Here is a 25,053-nt window from a genome sequence, read left to right on the forward strand (position 1 = left end):
AAAGATTAAAGGGGCCAATATAATTTCATAAGAAAATTAATATTCTTAACCAGTGTTAATAAAATTTTGCATCTGAGATGGATGAATGTTGTATTCATAAAGGAAGAAGTAATTTAGTAAATTTGGAGCTATTATGATCAGCAACTTAAATGTATTTTCTTGATGTTTCTAGGAAATTATAATTTCTATTTATGAAATCCAGTTGTATACAAGATGAAAACAAGTACATTGAGATTTCTGTGTTATGCTTATCTGATAACTACATTTTCCTATGTCAGAAAAATAAAATCCTTGACCACCAGAGAATGTACTTACCTTTACTAGTAGATTTGATTATATCTTGGGTACTGAGGTCTTTTTAGACTAACTGATCACTAAAACCTTACTTGTTTTGCTTTTTTTTCTTAAAGCATTTTCAGGAAACTAATTTGCAAAAATCTTGCTAAAATTAATATAAGTGTATAAGGAAGAAGGTGCTGTGACATGGATGAGTTATTGCAATAGTATCAGGTCATCGCTCACTGATTCTAGTTCCATTTTCCAAAAGCAGTTGCTATGGTAACATTTGGAACTAGAACTGTCAGTGATGCTGTGAAGATGATTATGTGGCCTGTGTCAGAAATAAGAAAGGAAAGCAGCTTTTGGGTGGTTTTGATGTTGTTATCATTGGAAATCAGATTTTTCAGAAACAAATAACTGTTAAAGATAATCATATTATCATTTTAATACCATATAATAATCCCAGGCATTTGGATTAATCCTTCAAAGAGTGAAAGATCTGTGTACCATGTTATAGAGCTTTTACACGAAAGATGCTCCCTTCCTACAAATGCAAAAAATAGGGAGAATCTAGTGTTCACTATAAACCAAATCATATAGGTAAATTTATTAACAAGTTGCATTACTTACATATTTATTTTATTTTTTTTATTTTTATGTGTATGAGTATATAGCCTGCCTATATGTAAGTGCACTCGTGTTGTGCAAAGCCCACAGAGGTCAGAAGAGGGTGTTGAATTCCCTTGGAACTGGAGTTACAGATGGTTCTTAGCCATCATATGAGTGCTGGGAATCAAACCCAGGTCTTCTGGAAGAGCAGCCAGTACTTTTAACTGCCGCACCATCTCTGCAACCCTGCATTACTTACATGTTTAAGCATTTTAATATTTATTTGTTGATATTTAAAATTTTTAATGTTTTTATATTCATTTATTTAAACATCTTACATTTTCATGGTATTTTTTATTTTATTATTTTTATTTTATGTGTGTGAGTGTATTGCCTGCGTGTATGTGAGTGCACCCGTATCATGCAGTGCCGTGGAGGTTAGACGGGGGTTTCAGGTTCCCCTGGAACGGGAGCTAAGGATGGTTTGTAGCTGCCATGTGGGTGCTGGGAATCGAATCCGGGTCCTCTGCAAGAGCAGTCAGTGCTTTTAACCGCTGAGCCATCTCTCCAGACCCTACATTTTCATGGTTTTATAAATGTGGATGTCTGATCTCTGAAAAAGATAGTGCCATTATTTGTTAGGTTTCATAATCAGGCAGACTTGGATTCAGGTCTTTGAACAGTAAATAGATCTTGGCCATGTTACTTAACCCTGCAAGCACTGCAATTTCCTCTGTAAAGGAGAATGGTGTTAGCACCCTTGTCTCACCAAGTTTGAGGATTGCAGGAGATAAGTATGTGGAGCCCAGAGCCCAGTCCTTTGGATATATAGTAACAGCTATGACTTATTTTAATTACTACTTTCATTATTATTATCGTTTTACCTGAAAATTGCCACTGGCTCTGATTTTTTAGGGAGGATTGTTTGTTTTTTGTTTTTCCTGAGGAGGGGAAGTTGTTTGGGGGTGTGTTTGTTGTTTAGTCAACTTGTGAGCTTAAGTGATCCTCTTGCCCCAACCTCAGAGTAGCTGGGAATTCTAGCATGTACCAGTACCCTGGCAACTTCTATTAGAGAAACTTTAAAAAGTTTAACAGTATTTAACAATAAGCTATAAAAGCCCAGTTTGGATGTAAAATTGAAAGAAAAGCTAACATGTGACAGGAAATGAGTGTTTGCAGCTCATTAATTATCAGCCTGAATTTAGATAGGCTCAGGTGGTTAATAAATTTTATGTAAGTACTCAAGGTTTTCTATCATGCAAAACCAGAATTGGTCTTTTCACTTAACTGCTAGATAGTAATCTCAAATGCTGAGCCCTGGACCATTCCTCTGAGAACACCATTTGTCTCATTCAGAAAGAAGAGTCCTAGGGTAAGTATAAATGAGGTGCTTTCATTCATAGATTCTGAGCAGCTAAGGCAATCTGTAATAGAGAGGGTGTGGTGTAGAAGGGAATTAGCACTGTAAAAAGGCAGAAAACTTCCTCTGTTCCGTTTTTCGTGGACCTTGTCTCAGAACCTTGTTCAACATGGATCACTTTTTTCTTCTAGTGACATATCTCAAAAATGAGTTCTTAGTAGCATCTCTCGTACCAGTTTTAAATTCTAAAGTTCCAGGTCAGCATCCTCACTAGCATGCCTCAGTGCTGAATAAGCACAGTGCTTAGAAAAGGCCTCTATTTTAGGTGAAAAGGACATGGTTCATTTTTACTTTGCCAGTATTTCAGAGCTGTCAGTGTTACTCCTACCATACACTTTTCAGTTCTGTTTGGAAAGGAGTTATTTGAGAGACATTTCTATTTACTATTCTTTCTTTTATTGAAAAGTTAAAAGTACTAACTTTACCTCAGCAGCTGGATAAGCCAGGCTGAGACAGATTGAGACTAGAGATTAATACAGATAGATATGGAAAAGGCGGCTTTGTGGCAGATGTCCATAGACTGTATACCAACAGAAACAAGGCAGGATTTCAAGCTGTTTATACTCCAAGGGAGAATTCCTTGACAAACTTTCCAGTCCACTCATAATGTTCAGAAATGACCTTTCTGGTAGTCTGTTGGTTCTAGCTGTTTTGGTGGCTCTGCTCTAAAGGCCAAAACAGAGCTGGACATGGTGGCACGCATCTTTAATCCCAACACTCTGCAGGCAGAGGCAGGTGGATCTCTGAGTTCCAGGCCAGCTGGGGCTACAGGGGGACCCTGTCTCAAAAAACCAAAAAAAAAAAAAAAAAAAAAAAAAACAAAAAAAAAAAAAGTCAAAACAGTAAGAATCTGACCACTTTTACCCTCCCTCACCCAATGAGCCTTTTAAGAAGTTGTATTACTACCATGCAGCAGTTCTCCTTTGCTGTGTTACAAACATGGTAAGAAAGGGGACCACTGAGCCTTCAGAATTTCAGAATTTAATTCTGTTTGATGCTTTCCCAAGTGTGAACAAGCCCTTCAGTGTGCCAATGAGCTAAATAATTTTCTTCTCCAGGGATTTTGAATGAATGCTACATATGAGTAAATTTTTTCTAAGCCGTAGAACCTAAGGTATTGATTTAGAAGGTCACCACAGGGCCACCATATGATTTGCCATACATATCTTATGTGCCACCTGTTGTACAATTAGTGAATCAGCTCAAATGCCCAGTATAGTACATAGCCCATACTACACTGACATTTCTCTAATTACTTTATTTTCAAGGAAAATGGATTTATAAGTGCTTGATTTCATTCAATGCTAAAAGGCATCAGTTTAAAATAAAATGGTCCATTATATAATACTAGAAGAGCCAAGGTACTGTCTATAGAGACATAAATCATGATCAAGAATAACTTTTCCAGTCCAAATGAAAGCCTATTAAAATGTCCATAATATACTCCTAGATATGATTCAGAAATACTTGTAAGGAATGTTTTACTAAGGAAATTAAACTTAATTCACAGAGTCATCTAAAACTATTCATTATCCTTATCATATTAGTCAGTAGTCATCATGTGCCCAAGTACCTGGTAGATTTCCTGACCTAGGCTAGGAAACTATCAGAGAATGTAGAATTGTTTCCTAGTACAAATGCCCTGTATTGCACACTGGGTGATATTTTGTTTGACAGGATGTCCTGAATCTAGGACTTGTCTTAAGCTGTGACAACAGCATCATTGCACCCCTAGTCAGTCTAGGAACGTCCTTGCATGCTGAGGTAGAATTTCAATAGAGCTACCTTTTGTGTCTGTATATGTGTTAGTGGCAGCTTTGTGCAATCAGGGGAGAATTTAATCCATGAGCTAAATAGTCTTAACATTAAATGGTCAGTCTTCTACTCTCCTGAAGCTTTTGAATTTTAAAAAGATCTAAAGGCACAAAATAATTTTTATGCATGTGGAGAAGCTATTACATGTATATGTGAAAGCTAGAGGCCAACCTCAGGTGTCATCCTCGGGGACACTGTCCACTTCCTTTAAGACACTGTCCACTTCAGAACTGGAGAGATGGCTCAGCAATTAAGAGCACTGGCTGCTCTTGCAGACCTGGGTTGATTCCCAGCATTCACCTGGCAGCTAACAACTGCCTATAACACCAGCTCTGGGGAAACCCAATGCCCTCTTCTGGCCTCTATGGACATTGCATGCATGGAAGAAAGACAGGGTCTCTCATTGGCCAGGAGATCACTGATTAGACTAGGCTGACTAGCCTTTGAGCCCCAAGGATTATATATGCACCCCATGCCCATTTTTATGTAGATTCTGGGGACTGAATTGAAGTCCTCATGCTTGTAAGGCAAGTAAATGTTCTACCAACTGATCTGTCCTCCCAGCCCATAATTTTTTGTATAGAAGTATGATTTTTTTTTTTTTTTTAGATAAGCTCTCCTTTTAGCCTCAGCTGGCCTGGAACTTGCTGTATAGACCAGGCTGGCCTCAATCTCACAGAGATCCACCTACCCTTGCCTCCTCACTGCTGAGATTAAAAGCCTGTGCTACCACACCCAGTTTATGTGCTCCATTTTAGTTCTCATTTATTTCATTGTACCTGGATTTCTGATCAGTAATTACCAAGTCCTGATTCCTTTTGGGAATAACTTCCCCTTTCAACAGAGCTAGAGAATCTTCTAAAATAGCTAAAAGCCTGATAATAGTCCTGTTAGTCAACACTGAACAGTGAGATATCAGATCACTGAGATACTATCAGTATCAGTGAGGTCAATGGCCCTTAGCTAGGAAAAGTAGGATCATTATATGAAAAGAGACACGGGATGCAGGTATGGGCAGAAGCAGCCTAGTAGTAGCAGGAGGAGCCTATAAAGGAGGCAAGGATGCTGAGTAAGATAAGTTACAGACCTCCCCAAAAGCAGAGCATCCCAAGCAAAAGCAGGCGGTGCTTGGTGGGAATTGACGACTGCTGGGCAAAGCTGGAGGAAAGAAGCTTTGACTGTGACCAGTTCTCTTGTGCTTAAAAAAGGTAAAAGACCTTTTCCAGGCATGGGCCAACACCAAGCTTTACCAGGACTGCTCTGAGTGCCCTTTAGAGTGGAGTGACATGCTCTGTGGTGCTTTACCTCAAGGGCCCTAACAGCAGGGCCCCTGCCTGCCCAAAGAAAAGCCTGCTGATGTCATACTCTTTTGGAAGGTTGCCCTTCTTTAGGTAATCCCTTTCTGGGATTACTACTCTTGTCCCTATCTACTTCCCTGACAGCTCTTGGCCCCTTTCCTTCCTTAACTTTTAGCTCTGGTTGGGTTGTTGCTATTTGGTTCCTTTTTTTTTTTTTTTTTTTTTTTCCGGAATGGTCAATGTTCTTATAAATTTTTTAGGTCAATAAAGTCAGTGACTTTAAAAAAAAATGAAACAAGATTTCTAGCAAGTAGAAAACAGCAGTAAGACTCATCTATAGCTATAACTACATAGAAAGTCTCTGTGCATGTGGTCAAAGTGGGGGGTGATTTGGAAATAGTTGCATTTGGACAAGATAATGATGTGTAGTGCTTTTTTTGCTGTATTTTTAAAGCATTTTCTTCTATGTTAATATATTGAACTTTTAAATGGTGATAATGATAGATCCATCACTAGTACATATCTTAAATAATTGAAAAACTTGGGGGTTCTTTCCCATAGTTATTCCTCATAAAATTGGCCGAGTCATAGAAGGCAGTCCAGCTGATCGTTGTGGAAAACTGAAAGTTGGAGATCACATCTCTGCAGTGAATGGGCAGTCCATTGTTGAACTGTCCCATGATAATATTGTTCAGCTGATCAAAGATGCTGGGGTCACAGTCACACTGACAGTCATTGCTGAAGAAGGTAAGGAAGTGGGAAACCTGCCTTCCCTAAGCTCATATGATAGATTCAGATCGCTGTGAGAGAGCCATTTATATGCCCTGTAGTTGCGTTCTTTACCTTTTCCATTTAATGAACTTAAAAAAAGACAGTTTATTATAAAATTGTTAGCCATTCAAGAAAAGTAATCCAGCTAGTGAGTGGTGGCCATTTATTTATGTGCTGGAGAAGCAAGTACCTAGAAGTGAATATTGGTAATACCTTTCAGATCTTATTTTCTTAAATTAATGTCTTAGGTCTCTACTTAAGTGAGACCCTTTAAACAATAAGTCAAAGGAAGTTGTTGTTGATACCAGATTTTTTTATGTCAGATCCATGCCACAGTATGCCCTTTCCTTGGGGGCAGAACTTTGTTCTGGGCAGCTGCTGTATGAACAGGGAGTGGGTGGGTGTGTAGGAATGACTCTTTTTTAAAAAAATATTATTTTTATTTTAAGTGGATGTGTGTATTGTATGCATGTATGTATTGTATGCATGGACCCATGTCGTGCAGTGCCCGTCAAGGACAGAAGGTGGCTTCAGATCCCTTGGAACTGCAATTACCAACAGTTGTTAGCTGCCATGTGGATGCTGGGATTCAAACCCAGGTCTTCTGCAAGAACAACTAGTGTTCTTAACCACTGAGCCATCTCTCCAGCCCCAGGAATGACTCTTAAATAGGGCTAGAACTCATACTGGCAGCCATGGAAGAGTTTCTAATCTTGCTTTAAAGCTTCCTGCAACCATTAACAACTTCTAATTAAGATGCCTGAAGAGTTGGCCAAGTAAAGAGCACTGGCTGCTCTTGTAGAGAACCAAGGTTGATTCCCAGCACCTACATGGCAGCTAACAGCCATCTGTAACTCCAGTTCCAGGGGAATCCAACACCCTCTTCTGGCCTCTGTGGGCATTGCATGCATATGGTACACATATTAATACAGGCAAAACATTAATACACACAAAATATAAGTAAATACATAAAATTTTAAAATTTTAAAGTAATTTCTAATTAGGAACAATTTTTAAGCAGTCCAGGTTCTTTGTTTATGGTTTATGAATTACTAAGTAACCACTATGTAATGCTTATCATATTTGTCCTGAATTTGTAGAGATAATGCAAAGGGGGGGGAAAAAGCAGAATTATGAAGGTTCAGTCTTTCATGTAAAATTTTCTTGGGAATGTGGCCCAGTGGTACAGTGCATGGGTAACATGACCAAGTCCTGAGGGAGGGCGGAGAGGGAAAGAGAGGGAGAGAGAAAGAATTAACATTCTTCATCCTCTGTTGATTATTCATGTTCTAGTTTTCTTCTGTATGTCCCTAAGGTCAATTTCCTGAAGTTTTATAAATTTTTCCTCTGAGACTTCATCTTGCTATGTTGTCCAGGCTGGTCTCCATCTCCTGATTGCAGGTGATCCTCCTGCCTCTTCCTCCCAAGTGCTAGTACTACAGGCATGCCACCTCACCCAGCTGTATTTCTCAGTAGTGTCTTTCTAGCTGCTACTGTCCTACTCCCATATTTTATGAATTATGTAAATCTTTTCAAGGTACTGTAGTGGATATTTCTTCATGAGCATGCAAACTCTTCCTCAACATTGATTTGGGGACTAAAGAGCTGGCTTAGGGGTTAAAAGCACTAAGTACTCTTATACAAGACATGGGTTTGGTCCCCAGCACCCACATTGGGGCTAACACCCATCCTTAACTATGGTTCCAGGGGATCTGGCACTCTTTTCTGCCCTCCCTGGGCACCAGGGCACATGCGTGATATACTTACATATTTGCAGGCAAAACATTCATGCATGTAAAATACTATTTTTTTTTAAATCCTTAAAAAAAAGTCTGTGCCATGGCACTTCAGGGTTGAGGCATTTATATCCTCATGACTGGCCTGCAGTGGGCACTAAGCATAGGACTAGCAGTCTATAGAAAATGACCAGTGGGTTCTTCCAAGTTCATCTCAGACCAGTATTTTTGTAAAAATACAATAAAAATTAAAATACATAAAAATTATTCTTTCAAACTGTAAGATTTTTCTGACTGCTTTCTCAGTGTCCTTACATGTTTTTTTGCTGACACAGAAACCCTACTTGGAGTACCCTTGGGGTAGTTCGGTAGGAGAACCGCCATTTCTTTCTCTTAGTATGTTGTTTTTCAAAGTTGTCACTGATTATTGATTTTTTTTTTCTAAGAGGTTATCAAGAATTGTTCATTTTTCTTAGAGTAAAAGTTACCTTTGGCATTTAAACCTAAGTACTTCTGGTCAGATACTTGAGAGTTCTAGATGATGTCAGGCACTGTTGAAAAGTGGAAGAGTGGAAGAAAACTCCTTAGCACATATATACTTAAAATATATTTCATATGTAGGCATATCATCCTATGGTACAGCCTTATTCAGTGATTATATATTATTTTATATACTCTAGGATTTTTATTAAACTATGGAAACATTCAGAATCCCTCATTTTCCTAGGGGAAAAAATAGTCTCCTTTCTAACCCTAAAAATCTCATTCTTGTTAGTCTTCCAACCTTCCCATTGAATTCAGTATAAAACTTACCAGCTGCACTGCGGTTAAGTGAATACTTGTATCTTGAAGTTGTTTGCAGAAACATGTTCAGGTCACACTTCCAAGTTATATTGCCCCTCCCCTGCTCATCTCAAGCCCTTCGCTGGGAGTAGAAAAAGATAGAGACCTGGAGGAGCAGCTGTCTTTCCTCCATTGTCTCTTCCTCCATTGCTAGGTACTGTTTAATATCTAAGTCTGCTTTGCCAAGGAACTGGTAAGGTGTGTGCCATGTCTCATATAAAAATTCTCATGCTATAGTCATTCTTGGACCTTTCTCTACCCCCTCCAATGCCTCCAGCATTTCTGCCTCTACCACAGTAACTTGTTCTAAAGGATGGGACAGGAATTGACTGTGCTTGGTAGTTTCTGCTTGCTTGCTTAGTTTCTGTTTTTAAATTTATTTAATGTGTATGAGTGTATTGCTTGAATGTAGGTAGGTGCACTTGTGTCGTGCAGTGCCCACAGAGGTCAGAAGAGGGCATCAGATCCCCTGAAACCGGAGTTATGGATAGTTATTAGCCGCCATGTGGGTGCTGGGAGTAGAACCTGAGTCTTCTGCAAGAGCAGTCAGTGCTCTTAACCATTGAGCCATCTCTCTAGCCCTGCATCATTCTTTTTTATGAGTAATAAGTGTTTTATTGCATATACATCATATGACTTACCTATTAGTCATTTTGTAGACATTTAAGTCGTTTCTACTTTTTGCTATGAGTGATGTTGCTGTGAACATTAAAGTACAGTTTTCTTGCAAATGTGTGACTTCATTTTTCTTGAATATAAACCTAGGAGTAGAGTTGTTGAATCATGTGGTATTTGACTTTTTGAAGACATGCCAAATTGTTTCTGTAGCATCTGTACCATCTTATATTCTCAACAACAATATAGGAGGCTTCCCATTTTTTCTTATCCTCCCCAGCATTTATTTTCTGGTTTGTGGGACTTTATTTTTCATTCAAGCCATTCTAAATAGGTGTGAAGTAGTATTTCATTGTGGTTTGACTTTGCAATTCACTGATGACTAGTGTTAAGTATCTCTTCGTCTGTTTATTGGCCATTCTTCTTTGGAGAAATGTCTGTTCAAATCCTTTGCCTGTTTATAACTTGGTTATTTTTTACTGCTGAATTGTAAAATCTCTTTACTTACTCTGAATGCTAGTTTTTCAGGTATATGACTTTCAAGTATTCACCTCCCATCTTGCACTTGTCCCTTTGTACAATCATTTTAATATTGATGAAGACTGGCTCATTTATATTCTCTTTGCTGGCTTGAGCTTTGTTCTCCTAGTATCATGTGCTTTTTAGGCTAACCCACATTGCTTCTTAATAGTTTCCCATAATATATATTTAGTATTTCTTACCTACCCACTTCCCCATTGATGGCCACATTGTCCCCATTTCCACGTGTCATGATCCTGTGATATAATACTCCATTTAGGTCTTTAATCCATCTGGCACCTTTCTTTGGACATAGTCACTGGAGGAATTCAGTTTTACTTTTTTTTAAAATTTTTATTTTATGTGTATGAGTGTAAAGTCTGCATATAGGTAGGTACACCTGTGTTATACAATGCCCATGGAGGTTAGAAGATGGTGTCAGATTCTGTGGAACTGTGGAGTACGGATGGTTGTTAGCTATCATGTGGGTGCTGGGAACTGAACCCGGGTCCTCTGCAAAAGCATTCAGTGTTCTTAACTGCTGAGCCATCTCTCCAGCCTCTAGCCTGCATATCTTATCTTGACCTCTAAACATAAGTCTCCACCTCTTTTTTATTCTTTAACTTTGTTCGTGGGTTGAAGGCGTGTGTGTGCACACTTGCATATAATTATATGTGAATTTGTTGTCCTGTATCTCTGTACTTGAGGACAAAGCAATCTCTCTTCCCAAAGCCAACTAGATACTCACAGGACAGTCCCATGTAAAATCTTTGAACAAATAAGATCCTCAAAATATGCACTGGAGAGATGATGGCTCAGTGGTTAAGAGCACTGACTGCTCTTGCAGAGGACCCGGGTTCAATTCCCAGCACCCACATGGCAGCTACGAACCATCCTTAACTCTAGTTCTAGGGGAATCTGAAGCCCTCTTCTGACCGTGGCATCACATGACACAGTGTACTCATAATCAGGCAATACACTCATACTCATAAAGTAAAAATAATAAATAAAATATTTTTAAAAAGGATCCTCAAAAAATACAATTTTATTACATATTTTGAAAAATATACCTGCTAACTTTGGGTTAATTTAGATGTTTAAATATTAAGTTATCCTACCTAAGAGTGGGATATCTTCAGTTTTTCAGATCATCTTTTTTAACCTTTTCAGAGTTTTTCAGTCTGAGAAAGTTATAAGGTTCTTAGTAACTCTTGGTAAAGAAAAGTCTTAATCCATGTTTGCTGCTGTAGTTTAACTGCATTTTGTGTTCAGCTTCTGACAGTATACCTTTTCTTTGATATTTACACATAGAAACTTTTACAAAAACTAATACTTCTTGAAGGGAAAAGTATACTTAATCTGTCACTGTAGTATTAGGAAAATTTTCAGATAAAATTCAAAGAAAATATAGGTGTATTTGACATAGTGGAATAAATATTTAACTTTGAGACATAGAATAGCTTCTAAACTCGGGAAAAAATTGGAGAAGCCACGTGGCATACATAGTTCAGTTGAAAGGCTAAAAATGAAAAGATACCAATGATAGGTTTTACTTAACCTTGAAAAAGGCATCATGAAGTAATTTAGAAAGTGAGCACCAGGGCTGGCGATACAGATCAGTGGTAGAACACTTGCCTAAAGGCCCTAGGTTTAACCACAATACTACCATTCAAAACATAAAGTTACCCTGTGGTATCTGTCTAGACAAGTTGTCTTGTGTTCATCTACCTCCTCTGGCTCTTACAGTCAGTCCTTTTGCCCCTTCTTCTGCAATGATCTTGGAGTCTTGGGAGGAGAGAGTGTGATATAGGTGTTCCATTTTTAGGGCTGAGCACTCTGCAGTCTCTTACTCTCTGCATGTTGACCAGTTGTGGGTCTCTGTGTTAATCAACATCTGCTACAAGAAGAACCTTATCTGGTGAGAGTTGAGAGAAGCATTAATCTATGGGTATAACAATAAGTCATTAGGGGTCAGTTTAATACTATGTCTGTTTAGCAGAATGATAATATTAGGTTCCCCTATGGCCTATGACATGTGTAGCCACAGGCTCTTGGCCCTGATAACAGAATCAGGTATGAACTCCATCTTGTGAGGCAGGCCTTAAATCCAATTAGAAGGTAGTTGGTTACTCCCATAACAGTCTTGCTACTTTACACAAGTGGGCATATTTTGCCAAGCCAGTTGTTCTCGTAGCTCACAGGGTTCACAAGTGGGTAAGATTGATGATTACCTTTTATTGCCAGTAACATGTGTAGTACTTTCTAGTACTATGAAAACTTGGCAGCAGAGACAAAGCTTCAATGTCAGTACCAGCTTGATTGTTCGTTTTTTGTTCTGTGACTCAGCTATACTATGTCTTAAGCAAAAGGGTCTTCCCAAGCTCTGATAACCAAGTGAAATGACAGTAGCCAGTACTGTTTGAAGGCCTATGGGATCTCTTTGGCCAACAATTCTTAGCACTGGGCTTTACATTTGCTAGCCTATGGTGTCTATTAGGGCTACTAAACCCATTATAGGGTTTAGGATAACGCACAACACTTAGACAGCATGTGCAAGACCTGTGCAAATCCAGATAGGGGCCCACCATAGATGGGGGAGTAGGCAGGAACCCCTGCCCTAATTGCGGATCTATGAGGAATTGGTAGATGCTGGGAGAGGGCCAGTTTTCCTTACTGGTGTGATACTTTGTAGGTTGACCAGACACCAAAGGATAGACTCATACCCAAGAACATTTAGAAAACACAGATTAGACTTGACAGCCCTTTGAGGGAAAAAAAGACAAATAATAATAAAGGACATGAAGTGGAGAAGGGTTAGTAGGGTGGGAGTGGAGAGAAATCTGAATATGATCAAAATACATTGTGTGAAATCCTCAGATCAATAAATATTTTTTGGTCTTTTTTTGTTGTTTTGTTTTTGTTTTGTTTGTTTTTTTGTTTTTTGAGACAGGGCCTCCCTGCAGCCCCAGCTGTCCTGGAACTCACTATGTAGACCAGGCTGGCCTTGAACTCACAGAGATCCACCTGCCCCTGCCTCCCGAGTGCTGGGATTAAAGGTGTGCGCCACCACACCCGGCAATAAAAAATATTTTTAAAATCCCACCAACTTGTGGTACATTCTGCCTAAAAGTAATATCTCTTATCCTAAGAGGAAAACTTGAAAATGATCAGCTGCTCTGACATTACATACTCACTACTCTAATGAAACTAGGAAAGCCAAAAACTTACTTATGTTGGACTCATACAAAGATATAAATATCTCCCTATCATCTTGCTGCTAGATATAATTTTCCCATCAGTTTTCATCCCCTGAAAAGTAACCGTGAATTTATAATGACAAGACAGTTGAACCCTATAATGGGCTTTCCAGTTTAGAGACAGGTAACCTGAAATTGACATACCCAGTAAGTAAAAGTAGGACTAAATTGTATTTGTTTAAAAATGGATAATAAATGAAGAGGGGTTCAGTGGAAAGTGGGGGAAAAAAAAGTAGGACTGACTGAAAATTCCAGTGGAAACAGGAATACAAAGATAAGAGGTATGATTTCTGTAACTAAGTAAGTTGAAATGTAGCGGAGAAATACGTGTTCATCCAGCTCACACAGTATGACCAATATTGTGAAAATGTGATCACACTGTGCTTAAGGAGCTAGGAAGCATCTCAACAGAGGAAGTGTAACATTTTGAACAGGAGGTGAAGCAGGAAGGCAGGTGATAAATTTGGAGAGCGTCTTATACAAGACAAAAAAATCACCATAATCAGGACTGGAGAGGGTGGCTCAGTAGTTAAGAACACTTGCTGTTCTTACAGAGGACCCAGGTTCAATTTCCAGCACCATATGGTAGCTAACAACCTAACGACTGTCAGTAAATCCAGTTCCAGGGGAATCAGACACTCTCTTCTGGCCTCTGCAGCCATTGCATGCACATGGTGCACTTATATATGTGCCAGCAAAAACTCATACACATAAAAATAATTTTTTAAAAAAATCATTGTTTCTAGTTCGCCTCTCCATTGCTGTGACAAAACACACTGACCAGTACCAACTTGGGAAGGAAAGCATTTATTTGTCTTACATCTCCCAGGTCATAGTTCATCAGGGAGCCCAACATAAGAACTCGGGGCAGGAACCTGGAGGCAGGGACTAGAGCACAGGCCATGGAGGAATGCTGCTTACAGGCTTGCTCCGCTGGCCCCTGCTCAGCTTGCTTTCTTATGCGACACAGGCCCCACCTACCCAGGGATGGCACCACCCGCAGTGGGCTGAGCCCTCCCACATCAGTCAACAATCAAGAAGATGCTTCACAGACATGGCCACAGACCAGTTCTTTGGAGACAATTCCCCAGCTGAGGCTCCCTTAACTCAGATGTGTCAAGTTGACACTAAAGCTATCCAGCACAACCATAATCCTTTAAGCAAGAGACAGTTGACCTGTTTCAGTCTTTATGTTAAAACTAAAGGCCTGGAGCTGGGTATGATGGCCCACACCTTTAATCCCAGCGCTCGGGAAGCAGAGGCAGGTGGATCTCTGTGAGTTCAAGGCCAGCCTGGCCTACATAGCAAGTACCAGGCCAACTGGGGCTACAGGGAGACCCTGTCTCAAAAAGACAAAAAAAAATTTTTTAATAAAAATAAAAAATAAATAAAATATACCAAATGGGTGACAAGAAATCCAGTCAGAAGGTTCAAGACCTCTTAAGCCAATAGGAAATTTTATGACTGCAACACTATAAAAGAAGAACAGATTTCTAGACCACCAAAAACAAATAAGGTTAATACCTTACTCCACTCCATTTCCCCTCCTGGTATATTTGTCTTTGAAGAGGAAATATGGCTTTGCATAAGGGCTGGTCCAAGAGTTGGTCCCATATCCCTATATTTAGTGTAAATAGTTCCTGGAGCTCTGTCTTCTACATAAATATGATTGAATATGTGTATTTCTGATTTCCATGTTATGGATGACCAAGACAAGGGTAACAGTGGGAAATAAGAAATGACTCCTGTTTTCTTAAAACATGAACACTCAAAAGCCAAAGAGAGATGTTAAATGTTCTAATTCCAAGCAAGTGACAGCAGTGCTGTCCAGTAAAAGACCTAAAGCTAGAAAGCTGTATCTATTTGCTATTGTTTTTACTCTTATAGATCCACTTAATCTTTGTTTTCATGTACATGTCCTTATCTCTGTTGTTTTCTCATTTGAACAGAGCAACATGGTCCACCATCAGGAACAAACTCAGCCAGGCAAAGCCCAGCACTGCAGCATAAGCCCATGGGACAGTCACAGGCTAACCATATACCTGGAGACAGGTACAGATGTTCTTCTCAGATTTGGGTTTTTTGTCACCTCTCTGCTCATCAGTATCCTGCTCTCAGGGCAGTAAATTCAGAAGCCAAATATCTAAGTCAAATGAAAACAGCTGCATATTTCATCCTCACAGTCCTTCCCAATGCTCCCATCCCTCCAGACCATCACACTTCCCAGCTTCCATCCCAGACACTTCATAATCACCCGTTCAGCCCGACAGTAGCATTTGGCTCTGTGTCTCTTTGTCTTCCTCATTTTTGTAGGGAAGCTTCAGCTCCCGGTGAATCACAGTCTTCTAAGGTTGTGCAGAATTGGGCAGGGCAGTATATTGTACATATTTCCTCTATTGCTGAAAATATTAGTCATAAAGCAAAAACTAGATTTCCAGACATTTAGCATCTTCCTGGGCTTTTGGACTTAAGGAGGGCCATTTCTCAATGTGACAGGGTCACCTTATCTAACCTGATTCAGTTATTCTGAGTACAGCTTTCTTTGAGAGCAACTCCATCAGGACACCATTGAAGAAAAAAAAGGGGATTGTTCACAGACTTTAAGCTGCCCTGAAGTGAATGAACAGGCATTTTCCTAGCAACTCTGGTTCTAGAGATAGTCTGTCTTCATAGCAGTTTGTCAGGATGGAGAATAGCAAGGCTCAGCTTTGAAAGCGAAATTAATCTGCTTTTCATTTCCGTGTGCAGAAAATAATTTCTCTCTCTCATAGAGCTACCCTAGAAGGTGAAATTGGGAAAGATATCTCCACTTCTTACAGACATTCCTGGTCTGACCACAAGCAGCTTGCACAGCCTGACACTGCAGTAATTTCAGTTGTGGGTAGTCGGCACAATCAGGTAAGCCTGGATATCCAGATGCTGATGTTTGAGTTACTGTTACCACTAACATTAGTATTTTTATTGCAAATTCATTCAGATAATTAGTAATTCTTGTATAACTACTAATGCACTTTGCATTTACTTAGCTTCCAACAAGATCTCAAAAATGAAAGGAAAGTTACCTGATAGAGGGGAAAAATTTGAACCTTGTTTAGAAATGAATAGTATTGTAGCTATTCAAAGGAGGCTTTTGTTTGCTTGTTTTTCAAGAAAATTTGTAAAAAAAGAAAAATCTTAAAGTAAGCACTTTTATAAAACTCTGTTCTCTGATTGTTGTATTACACATTGAACAACTAGCAGACACATAATCTTCAGATGAATTTAATTTGTATTTATAAAACCTAGGAAGCTCTTCAGCCAAGACTCATATTCTTTCCTCAAAATATAGACTGCACATTAAGAATATAAACATCATTTTTCTCAGCCATAAAATCAGTCTTTCTTCAAGACACAACTAAAGGGGTGCATGGGAAATTACTCTGTCGTGTTTTTTCTCCTCTAGTGCCTTGGGTGCTACCCAGTAGAACTGGAGAGAGGCCCTCGGGGCTTTGGGTTCAGTCTCCGAGGGGGGAAGGAGTACAACATGGGACTCTTTATCCTTCGCCTTGCTGAGGATGGCCCTGCCATCAAAGATGGCAGAATTCACGTGAGTTAGCTTCTGTTTGCAACCTTTGCTTCTGACTCCAGACTGAAAACTTGTAAAAATAACTGATTTAGAGGGAATGCAGAAACTTCCTACATCTAGGCACAAGGTTTCCCTGAGAACTGCGCTTGTGCTTTTCTAGCCACCAGGGTTCTGTGCTTTGTGCTCTCCTTTTGTACAATGCCATGTTCAGTTATAAGGCATTGCTCTGGTATTCTTAGCTTTTGTACCTGAGAAAAATTAGTTTTTAGTTGTAGAGTCAACATACAAAGCAGACTGATTCATAAAATACACTCTCTTATTAAAAGTCTTGAAGAAGGCAGGATAAAACAGAATCTCCAATTCCTTCCAAGACATAATAAGCTCCAGAGTTTTGTCCACCTAGCTGTCAACCTTTATGATTATTAGAAGGACTAGAACTCATATCTGTAATATTCCATCACAGACATTCTCAATCCTGAAATATACCAGCATTATATAGGGCACTGCAGACTAAATGGCTTATAGATCTGCATTTTCCCCTCTACCTCTGAAAGTTAATGAAAGAGGAATCTTACAAGGCATTTTCTGGCCTAAAATTTTAAGTTCCAGACAGCCTCCCTCTTCCTATCCAAGAGAACTTTAGATTTCCTTCTTCTGTCATCATTAAGCATCAGGGAAAGAGAACTTTAAAACAAAACAAAAATCTTTTAAAAGCAGGAATGTGGCAAATTGGTCTAATAACACCTGGGGGAGTGGGGGGCAGGGGTGCTGGGATATAGCTAAATTGGTAGTATGCTTGCTTAACATGCACAAAGCACTGCCCCATATGAAAATTGTGAGTGGTAGTATATACCTGTAATTTCAGCATTCAGGCGGTAGAGACAAGAGGATCACAAGTTCAGGATCATTCTTGGCTACATAACAAGTTCGACACCAGCATGTACTACACAGCATCCTGTCTTTTTTTTTTTTTTTTTTAAGTTTCTAGTGATTACAGCTTTGTATTTTCCACATCACTATTTTATACCCATCACTAGTTTCATAACAGATTTTATGTATTTGCCTTAATCAAAGCTTTTCGCCTGGTGCTGAGTGAGGTGGTAAAAGGGGTGACCCAAAGGAAGTAAGAGACCAGTCTTTCCTCATAATGACCAAGCTCAGTGATTAGAGAAGTTGAGTACAATTTCAGGACAGAGGGACTGAGAGAAGCACTCCAGGCTGAAGAAGTGAGAAGAAGGAAGGGTAACCCACATATAGGTAATGTCACATGGTTGAGTTTATTTAGAAAGTGTCTAGAGGAGTAGAGAGAAACGAAATTTTGAAAGGAGGATGAGTTAGCAGTCTGGAGGTGCTAGACAGTAGAAAGCCACTGGTGGCCTTTGGGCGAAGCATTTTCCTCAGAGCAGCATGCTGCTAAGATGTGTACTAGTGGTGTGCAGAAGGATGGAGGAGACAGAGATCGCTCTCACTCAGGTACAGAGTGGGAAGGGAGTGCTGGGAGTGGAGCTTGAATGCTAACCCTTTGTATGAGAGAGACAAGAGCACATGGGGTCACCTTCCAGTGAAGGAATGACCAACCGAGATAACTGGTATCTGTTCAGTGTGTAAGGCATAAAGGGAAAGAAAGGGCAAAGAATGACTTAGGGACCTTGCTCTGCCTCTGTTACAAAAAAACAGTAGAAGCTGAGGCAAGAATTTTCAAGTCAGTTGGCGTCATGTTGAAGTGGAACTATGCAGGTAAAAGTTTCTGGCAGACTTAGATGGGAAAGCCACCTGTCTTACCTAGTCTTGTAATCAAAGTTAGTCTTATGCTTTGAGATCATTTAACACTATTCAGTCTCCCTCTCTACTTATTTAGATCTAGCTAACCTTTAGGAAAACAATGTAAACAATCTTACTCAGCCTTGGGCCCTTCTTGTAAGCTAAACACATAGCTTTAATCTTAAACTGTGTTCTCTATTTTTCCCTTACGACCCTTCCTTGTCCCGAATAATGTACATGTGTGTATGTTGTGAAAATATTGCTAAAGGCAGCAACACCAAAAGCAGCAAATTATCCACAGTATATTTTGCAAAACAACTTGTAGACTTAGTTTGATAACATCTTTTTGTGATTTTTGTATACTGTTCTGGGTCAGTAGAGGATCAGAAAAGGAAAATTCTTCCCTAATAAGACAAAGTTCCTCATTTCTTTCCCATGCCATGCTGGGTATATTGTTTAAATAGAGTACACCTTTGTACTCCATTAGAGTACACCTGTTGGAGGAACGGTTCTGAGCACACGGATCAGCCTCGCTCTTGGTTTAAACAACTCTCGAGAGTTTAGTATTTCTTGAATCAGGCACCTCGGCATTGTAGCATCCACCACAGATAGTGACATAACCTAGACAGGTGATAAGTGAAGCCTTTGTGGTAGATTCAGTGACTTAAATAGATTTAGAGAACTTCAGGCCCCGGTCAGAACTCTTGAGTAGGAGCTATAACTAGGGGACCAGAAAAGGTGAAGAAAACAAGAGAATTGGGAATGCAAAGCCATAGAACCAGAACAAGAGTGTTTATGACAAGAGAGTTTATGCCCTTTGTAATAGGTAATCAAGAGCTGCTACGTCACCAGGCGTAGTGGCACACACCTTGAATCCCAGCACCCTGAAGCCAGAAGCAGATCACTATGAGAGCCTGGGATGGTTTACGTAGTGGGTTCTAGACCAGCTGGGGCTACATAGTGAGACTCTGTGTCAACCCTTACCCTTACCCTTACCCCACCCCCCACGCCCGCAAAATAAAAGCTCCTAGGCCTAGCCTGTTTGCCTTTGCATAGTTTAAGAGCATGAAGAGAGCTTGGGTTTGAGAATTGATTAAGATAAGACTCAAACCCTCATGCTACTGCCTTGTAGCTATGGAACCTTAAGCAGCTTCTCAGAGCCAGTTTAGGATCCAGTGTGCTATCCTTTGTAGCTTTCTTGGTCTTCTTCTCACCCTCTCCTTTTTCTGTTGTGGTATTTCACTTTTTTTTTTTTCTTTAAATCTCCCATGGCATATAGTGACAGAAAAAGTCAATTAAATGACAAATCTGGGTATATTTTTGAAATGTTTGTTCTAAATACAACCCTCAGATCTACTAATTTCATCATAAAAATAAAAGCCAAACAGGCCTTAAACCAGGCAGTGTGTCATTCTGAAATATATCATTCTTTACAAATGAGCAGAAACTTCAAATTCCCATGACTAAACTTTTATTTTAAAAAAAACTCTAGGCAAGACATGGTGGTGTACACCTTTAATCCCAGCAGAAGTAGGCAAATCTCTGTGAGTTCAAGGCTAGCCTGGTCTTCATAGCAAATTCTAGGCCAAGCCAGTACTACATAGTGAAACCCTGTCTAAAAAACTAAAGTAAGTAAATGAACTCTAAATTTTGAAACCAAAAGTAGGCTATTAATGTTAGGCCCAGATATGTTCTGAATGCTAAGAAACTATGTAGGCACTCAGAGTTTTCTTCAGCTAATATTCTCCATGGTGCCATGGAAGTCCCCCCTCCCCGGCTTCCTTCTTCCCTTGCTGGTCTCAGATTGGCAACTGAACTTTCCATTCTGTACCTTTTTATTCCAGTATCTTCAGCACCCATATAGTCCCTTTAATACTCATAGAAGGCAATCCATAGATGTTTTCAAAAATAGATGCTCTAGATGCATTTTTTTAAATTAAGATTAGTATTTCATAGATGTTTTGTCAAGAGGATAAAATATTGAAGTTCTTTAAAAATTAAGATTAGTTTCCAACACATTACTGAGTAGATAGGACTAGGGATATATGATATAATTAGTAATAATTATTAGCAATAATTACTAGCATAATTCAGAAAACAAGAAAATGTTAATAGGTGGAAAGGTTCTCAGTGCCAAGAGAAGATCTGTAAATTTCACAAGTCTGAAACTGGTCCTTAAGTTATGATTCAGGGCCTGGGGTATGGTTCCTTTGTAGAGTGTTTGCCTAGCATACATGAGGCCCAGGTTTCCATCCTAGCACTGCAAGAAAAAAGTCAGATTCAGAAAATACTAAGTGTCTGTCTTCCAGGCAACATGTACTTTCAGTTATATTGCTATTAGTCTCTGAGAGGGAGGTGACAGTGTCTACACTTAGTCTTAGCTGAGTCCTGGGAGGCCAAGATCCTTGCTGAGATCACCTGGCCTGTCAGGCTTTGGCCATGTCCATTTGGGCTGGATTTCCTTGGGAGGCATATCATTTCTTTTTTCTTTTTTAATTTGTTTATTTTTATGTGTATGAGTGTTTTGCCTGCATGTGTGTAAGTGTACTAATGTTGTACAATGCCTGTGGAGGCCAGAAAAGGGCATCAGAACCTGGAAATGGAATTACAGCAGGTTGTTAGCTGCCATGTGGGTGTTGACATTTCTGCCTAGGCCCTCTATAAGAATAGCCAGTGTTCTTAACCACAGGGCCATCTCTCCATCCCTGGAGGCATATCATTTCTTAACAGGTTGTAAGATAATGTAAGGCACATGTTATTTTGCAAGACTGCCTAAAAAGATAGCAACATTTTTTGAGACAGAGTCTCACTCTATAACCCTGGCTAACCTGGAACTTGCTTTGTAGACCAGCCTGGCCTGGAACTCACAGAGTTTTGCCTGCCTTTGCCTCCCTGAGTGCTGGAATTAAAGGCTAAAGATGTGAACCAGCACATCTGGTGATAGCAACATTTTTTTAAAAGAGCAACATTCCTTTATCCTTTTGTCTTTTCCTTTTTAAAAATGTTATTTTGCGATAAGGCCTGACGGTTTTGCTCAGGGTGGCCTCGAATTAAGCACATCTTCCTGCCTCAGCCTCCCAAGAACTAAGCCTACAAACATCTTTTCTTCTTTTGATTCTCTTCTTTCTCTTCCTTTCACTTCTCTATTCATCCCCCCTCCTCTTTACCTCATAATTTTTCAGTAGTGTACAACTAAAGTTTAATTTCGTTCAGGATTTCAAGATTTTTTTTTCATAGTAACTTAAAATTTCATCAAAGTGGTCACCTTTTCCTCCCAGAGAAACTTTTCTTTTTCCATTTGTGACAGGGTCTTACTGTATAGCCCTGGCTGGCCTTGTACTCACAAAAGATCCAAAGCCTCTGCCTCCTGAGTGCTGGGATTAAAAGCAAGTGCCACCATGCCCAGCCAAGGAACACTTTTTTAACCTTTAGTTTTGTATAGCCACTGTAAAACCCTCACACACAGCCCGGGGGTCCTGATTACCAGAAATGGTAAAACCACATCTTCCCTTCCCTCTGCATTTTGATTTTAAAGTTAAATAGAAATGACACCTGGTGGCACATCTGTTCAATTACAAGTTTTATTTGCATTTTACTTTTGTATTACGGTGTACAAGTTTGTAGTTTTAGGCAAAAGAATGTGGCCAATATTAACTGTAACCTCAGTCATGTTTCATAAGATAAACCCAAAGCATGTTCCTAATACTAATTTTCATTTCTTTAATTACCATCAGAATTATTTATCATCTGTATTTCCTTATGAAAATGATTCTTATGTCACTTATCAAAGGTGTTCTAGATACTGGTTTTTGTTTCACTTATTCTGGATAGTAAGGATTTTTGCTGTTAATCACCTTTCTTGCTATTTTCTTTCCAATAAGCTTTAATGTCTTTTTGGCTGATTTTAAAGTTCACTTTATGTATTTGTCTTCTTACTTATTACTTTCTTATTACCATAACTGAATACCTGAAACTGGGAAACATATAGCAAAATTTATTTCTTACAGTTCTGTAGGCTGGAAAATCCAAGGCTAAGGATGGCCGTCTTGCTAGTTTTCTCTTTTCATAAATATGCAGCAGGACATTTATTCTACTTTATATTTCATAGTTTGTGATTTTTTTTAACATTGTATAGAATGGGGTATACTCTATAGTTAGGTCTTTATATTATGTATGTCTTACTAAAATTCCTTGGGGGTTGGTAAATGGCATCCACCCCGGACTCCCTTGGTCCGAACAACAAACTGAGTTAGGATTTCACCAAAATGCACTGAGAAAACAATGAGTTCACAGGGCTTACTTACAGAGCAGTGGATGTGGGATTACTTACAGTATTGTGGGTGCTCCCCACCTAAGGCCTCACTGGAAAGTCTTCTCCCAAACATGGATAATGGCTTCTCCTAATCTGCACAAAATGGCAAGAGACCCTGCCCTAATCTTCCCCAGGTCACATGCAACTTGTCACAGGTTTGTTGGGAGGTTTGGCTAGACTCCTGGGTGTAGGTCCTGTGACGCTCCCTGGCCCTCCCTTCCATGCCAGGACATCAACAGTCAGCAAGCCCATCTGTGATGATCTTAGGCAAGCAGGCACAGCTGAGCTCAGGAAGATGGTGTGTGCCTATGGCAGTGCAGTCCTATACAACAGTATTTTATGATAACTTGAACATTAGCATTTATTTGTGGGTGGTGTACAATCATGCTTTTTTTTTTTTTAACAATCATGCTTTATCACATTAAATCTACCAACAACCCTAAGAAGTGGGCACTAAAACCCACATTTAACAGATGAGGAAAATGAGACCACTGAGCTACAAAGAGGTAGAGAGAGCCCCAGTGGTAACCACATAGTTGGAAACCCCAAAATCCTACTGTACCTTTGTCAAATAATTACTGAGTCTTTTTGGTCATGTTACTTATGGATAGTTTTAGTGTGTTCTTATATTTACTTTTTGGAATTTCAGTAATACCTCTTTAATTTCTGTTTTAAAGTCAATACCCTTCAGTTTTATGTCCCTTGATATGGATTTTAAAATCATATCATTTTCTTCATGCAAGTCCTTCACAAATGTTATGCTTTTCCATATTTCTTTTTCCTTTAAAATAGACATTTTGATAAATATCAGTGGTATTATATCTAAGCTTCATTTCTTTAGAATTTTAATATCATCTATCTAAGGCCTCATTCATCAGATACAGTGGCAATGCACATAGCAGGCAGTTCCCCCAAGAAAGCTTCAGTGATGTGGAGCCATCTGCTCTGGCTTTAGGAAATTCAAGATTCAACTCAAGTTTGAAATCCTCCCCCCCATAAGTTGTCATTTAAATACAGCTTTGTTGTATCATTTAAGTTACCATAGAAACTTCACTTCTAATGTTTTGCTTTGTAGAAAACCAGTTTTTTGGGTTTTTTGTTTTTTCAATGCTAGGGATCAAATTCAGGACCTCACACATTTACGGAAAACACAGAATTTGATTCTTGATTTTAAGATGCTAAGATGCTGATAGTCACATAAAACTTTCCTATGTAGTTTTTATAGAGTAAATAAAATTATACCTTGTCTCCTCCTTTTGCTGTCATCTGTCCATGCATCAACTGTCACCGTGACAGCACTGTATGCAGGTTAAAGATTTTACAATGAGAATGACTTACCAAGGTTGAAGAGCCTAGACTTGACAAACTGGAACTAAAGGGTAGAATGCTTCATGTGAATGTGAATGTTCCCGGTCCAGGTGGGCGACCAGATTGTTGAAATCAATGGGGAACCTACACAAGGCATCACACATACTCGAGCAATTGAGCTCATCCAGGCTGGCGGAAATAAAGTCCTTCTTCTTCTGAGGCCAGGAACTGGCTTGATACCTGACCATGGTAAGTACAACAGCTTAGACATTGATGTGTTAGGGAGGGCACAGCAACAGGAAAGGACTATGTCTCTGAAGGGGATGGATATTTCACTGATGGGTTCAGAGGTGGATATCAGAACATCAGAAGCAGTTACTATAAAACAAGTAATGTTTTCAAACAGGATGTTTGTTGGAATAGAATATATTTTAAATTTATTTCATCTGAAAACATAATGCTTGTAGAGAAGTGTTCCTGTAAGAAACAAGAACATTAAAGGCAAACAATTTAAATGTCATGATAAACATTTTAAATGTCTTCAGAATTATCCCAGCTTTCTTCCCTTTTTGGCTAATTTCACATTACCACAAATGTTTATTTCCTTATAGTGAGATAAATTTGTCTCTTACTGAGTAAATACCATAGGAACTGTAGGATTTTCTGGTCATTTACCAAAGTAAGTTCCTATAGCCCTACTTCCTAGAAACACAGAGGTAAACCTGAGATCATGTCTGTACTCGTGTACTGATGGGAAATGTCCTTGGTTTCATTATAGGTTTTTGAATTATCAGAATACTTAAAAAAATCACTTTTAAAATGCAGGATCCTAGAAATAAAGGCAGTACCACACCCACTTAGTACTTGTCTCCTCTGCCCAACTCCCCATCACAGAGCTTTTGTAGGGTGAATGTGGACATAACCTCCTCCAGCCCCCTTCCAGCT

General features: G+C 39.3%; 1 protein-coding gene across 3 annotated transcripts in view; it reads left to right on the forward strand.

The window, feature by feature from the left end:
* The window catches only part of Magi3 (membrane associated guanylate kinase, WW and PDZ domain containing 3), a 271,037-nt gene that overhangs the window by 242,074 nt on the left and 3,910 nt on the right, over positions 1–25,053 (forward strand). For 2 of the 3 annotated variants that reach the window (XM_017798421.2, XM_017798420.2), the window contains exons 16-20: positions 5,983–6,168; positions 15,112–15,214; positions 15,934–16,060; positions 16,605–16,748; positions 24,219–24,357. In XM_017798421.2, the coding sequence (XP_017653910.1) occupies positions 5,983–6,168; positions 15,112–15,214; positions 15,934–16,060; positions 16,605–16,748; positions 24,219–24,357 (699 nt within the window). The remainder of the gene's footprint in view (positions 1–5,982; positions 6,169–15,111; positions 15,215–15,933; positions 16,061–16,604; positions 16,749–24,218; positions 24,358–25,053) is intronic. The other variant, XM_029563987.1, reaches the window with a different exon arrangement.

This window comes from Nannospalax galili, unplaced genomic scaffold (genome assembly GCF_000622305.1).
Source record: "Nannospalax galili isolate Female #2095 unplaced genomic scaffold, S.galili_v1.0 scaffold475, whole genome shotgun sequence".
NCBI classification, from domain to species: domain Eukaryota; kingdom Metazoa; phylum Chordata; class Mammalia; order Rodentia; family Spalacidae; genus Nannospalax; species Nannospalax galili.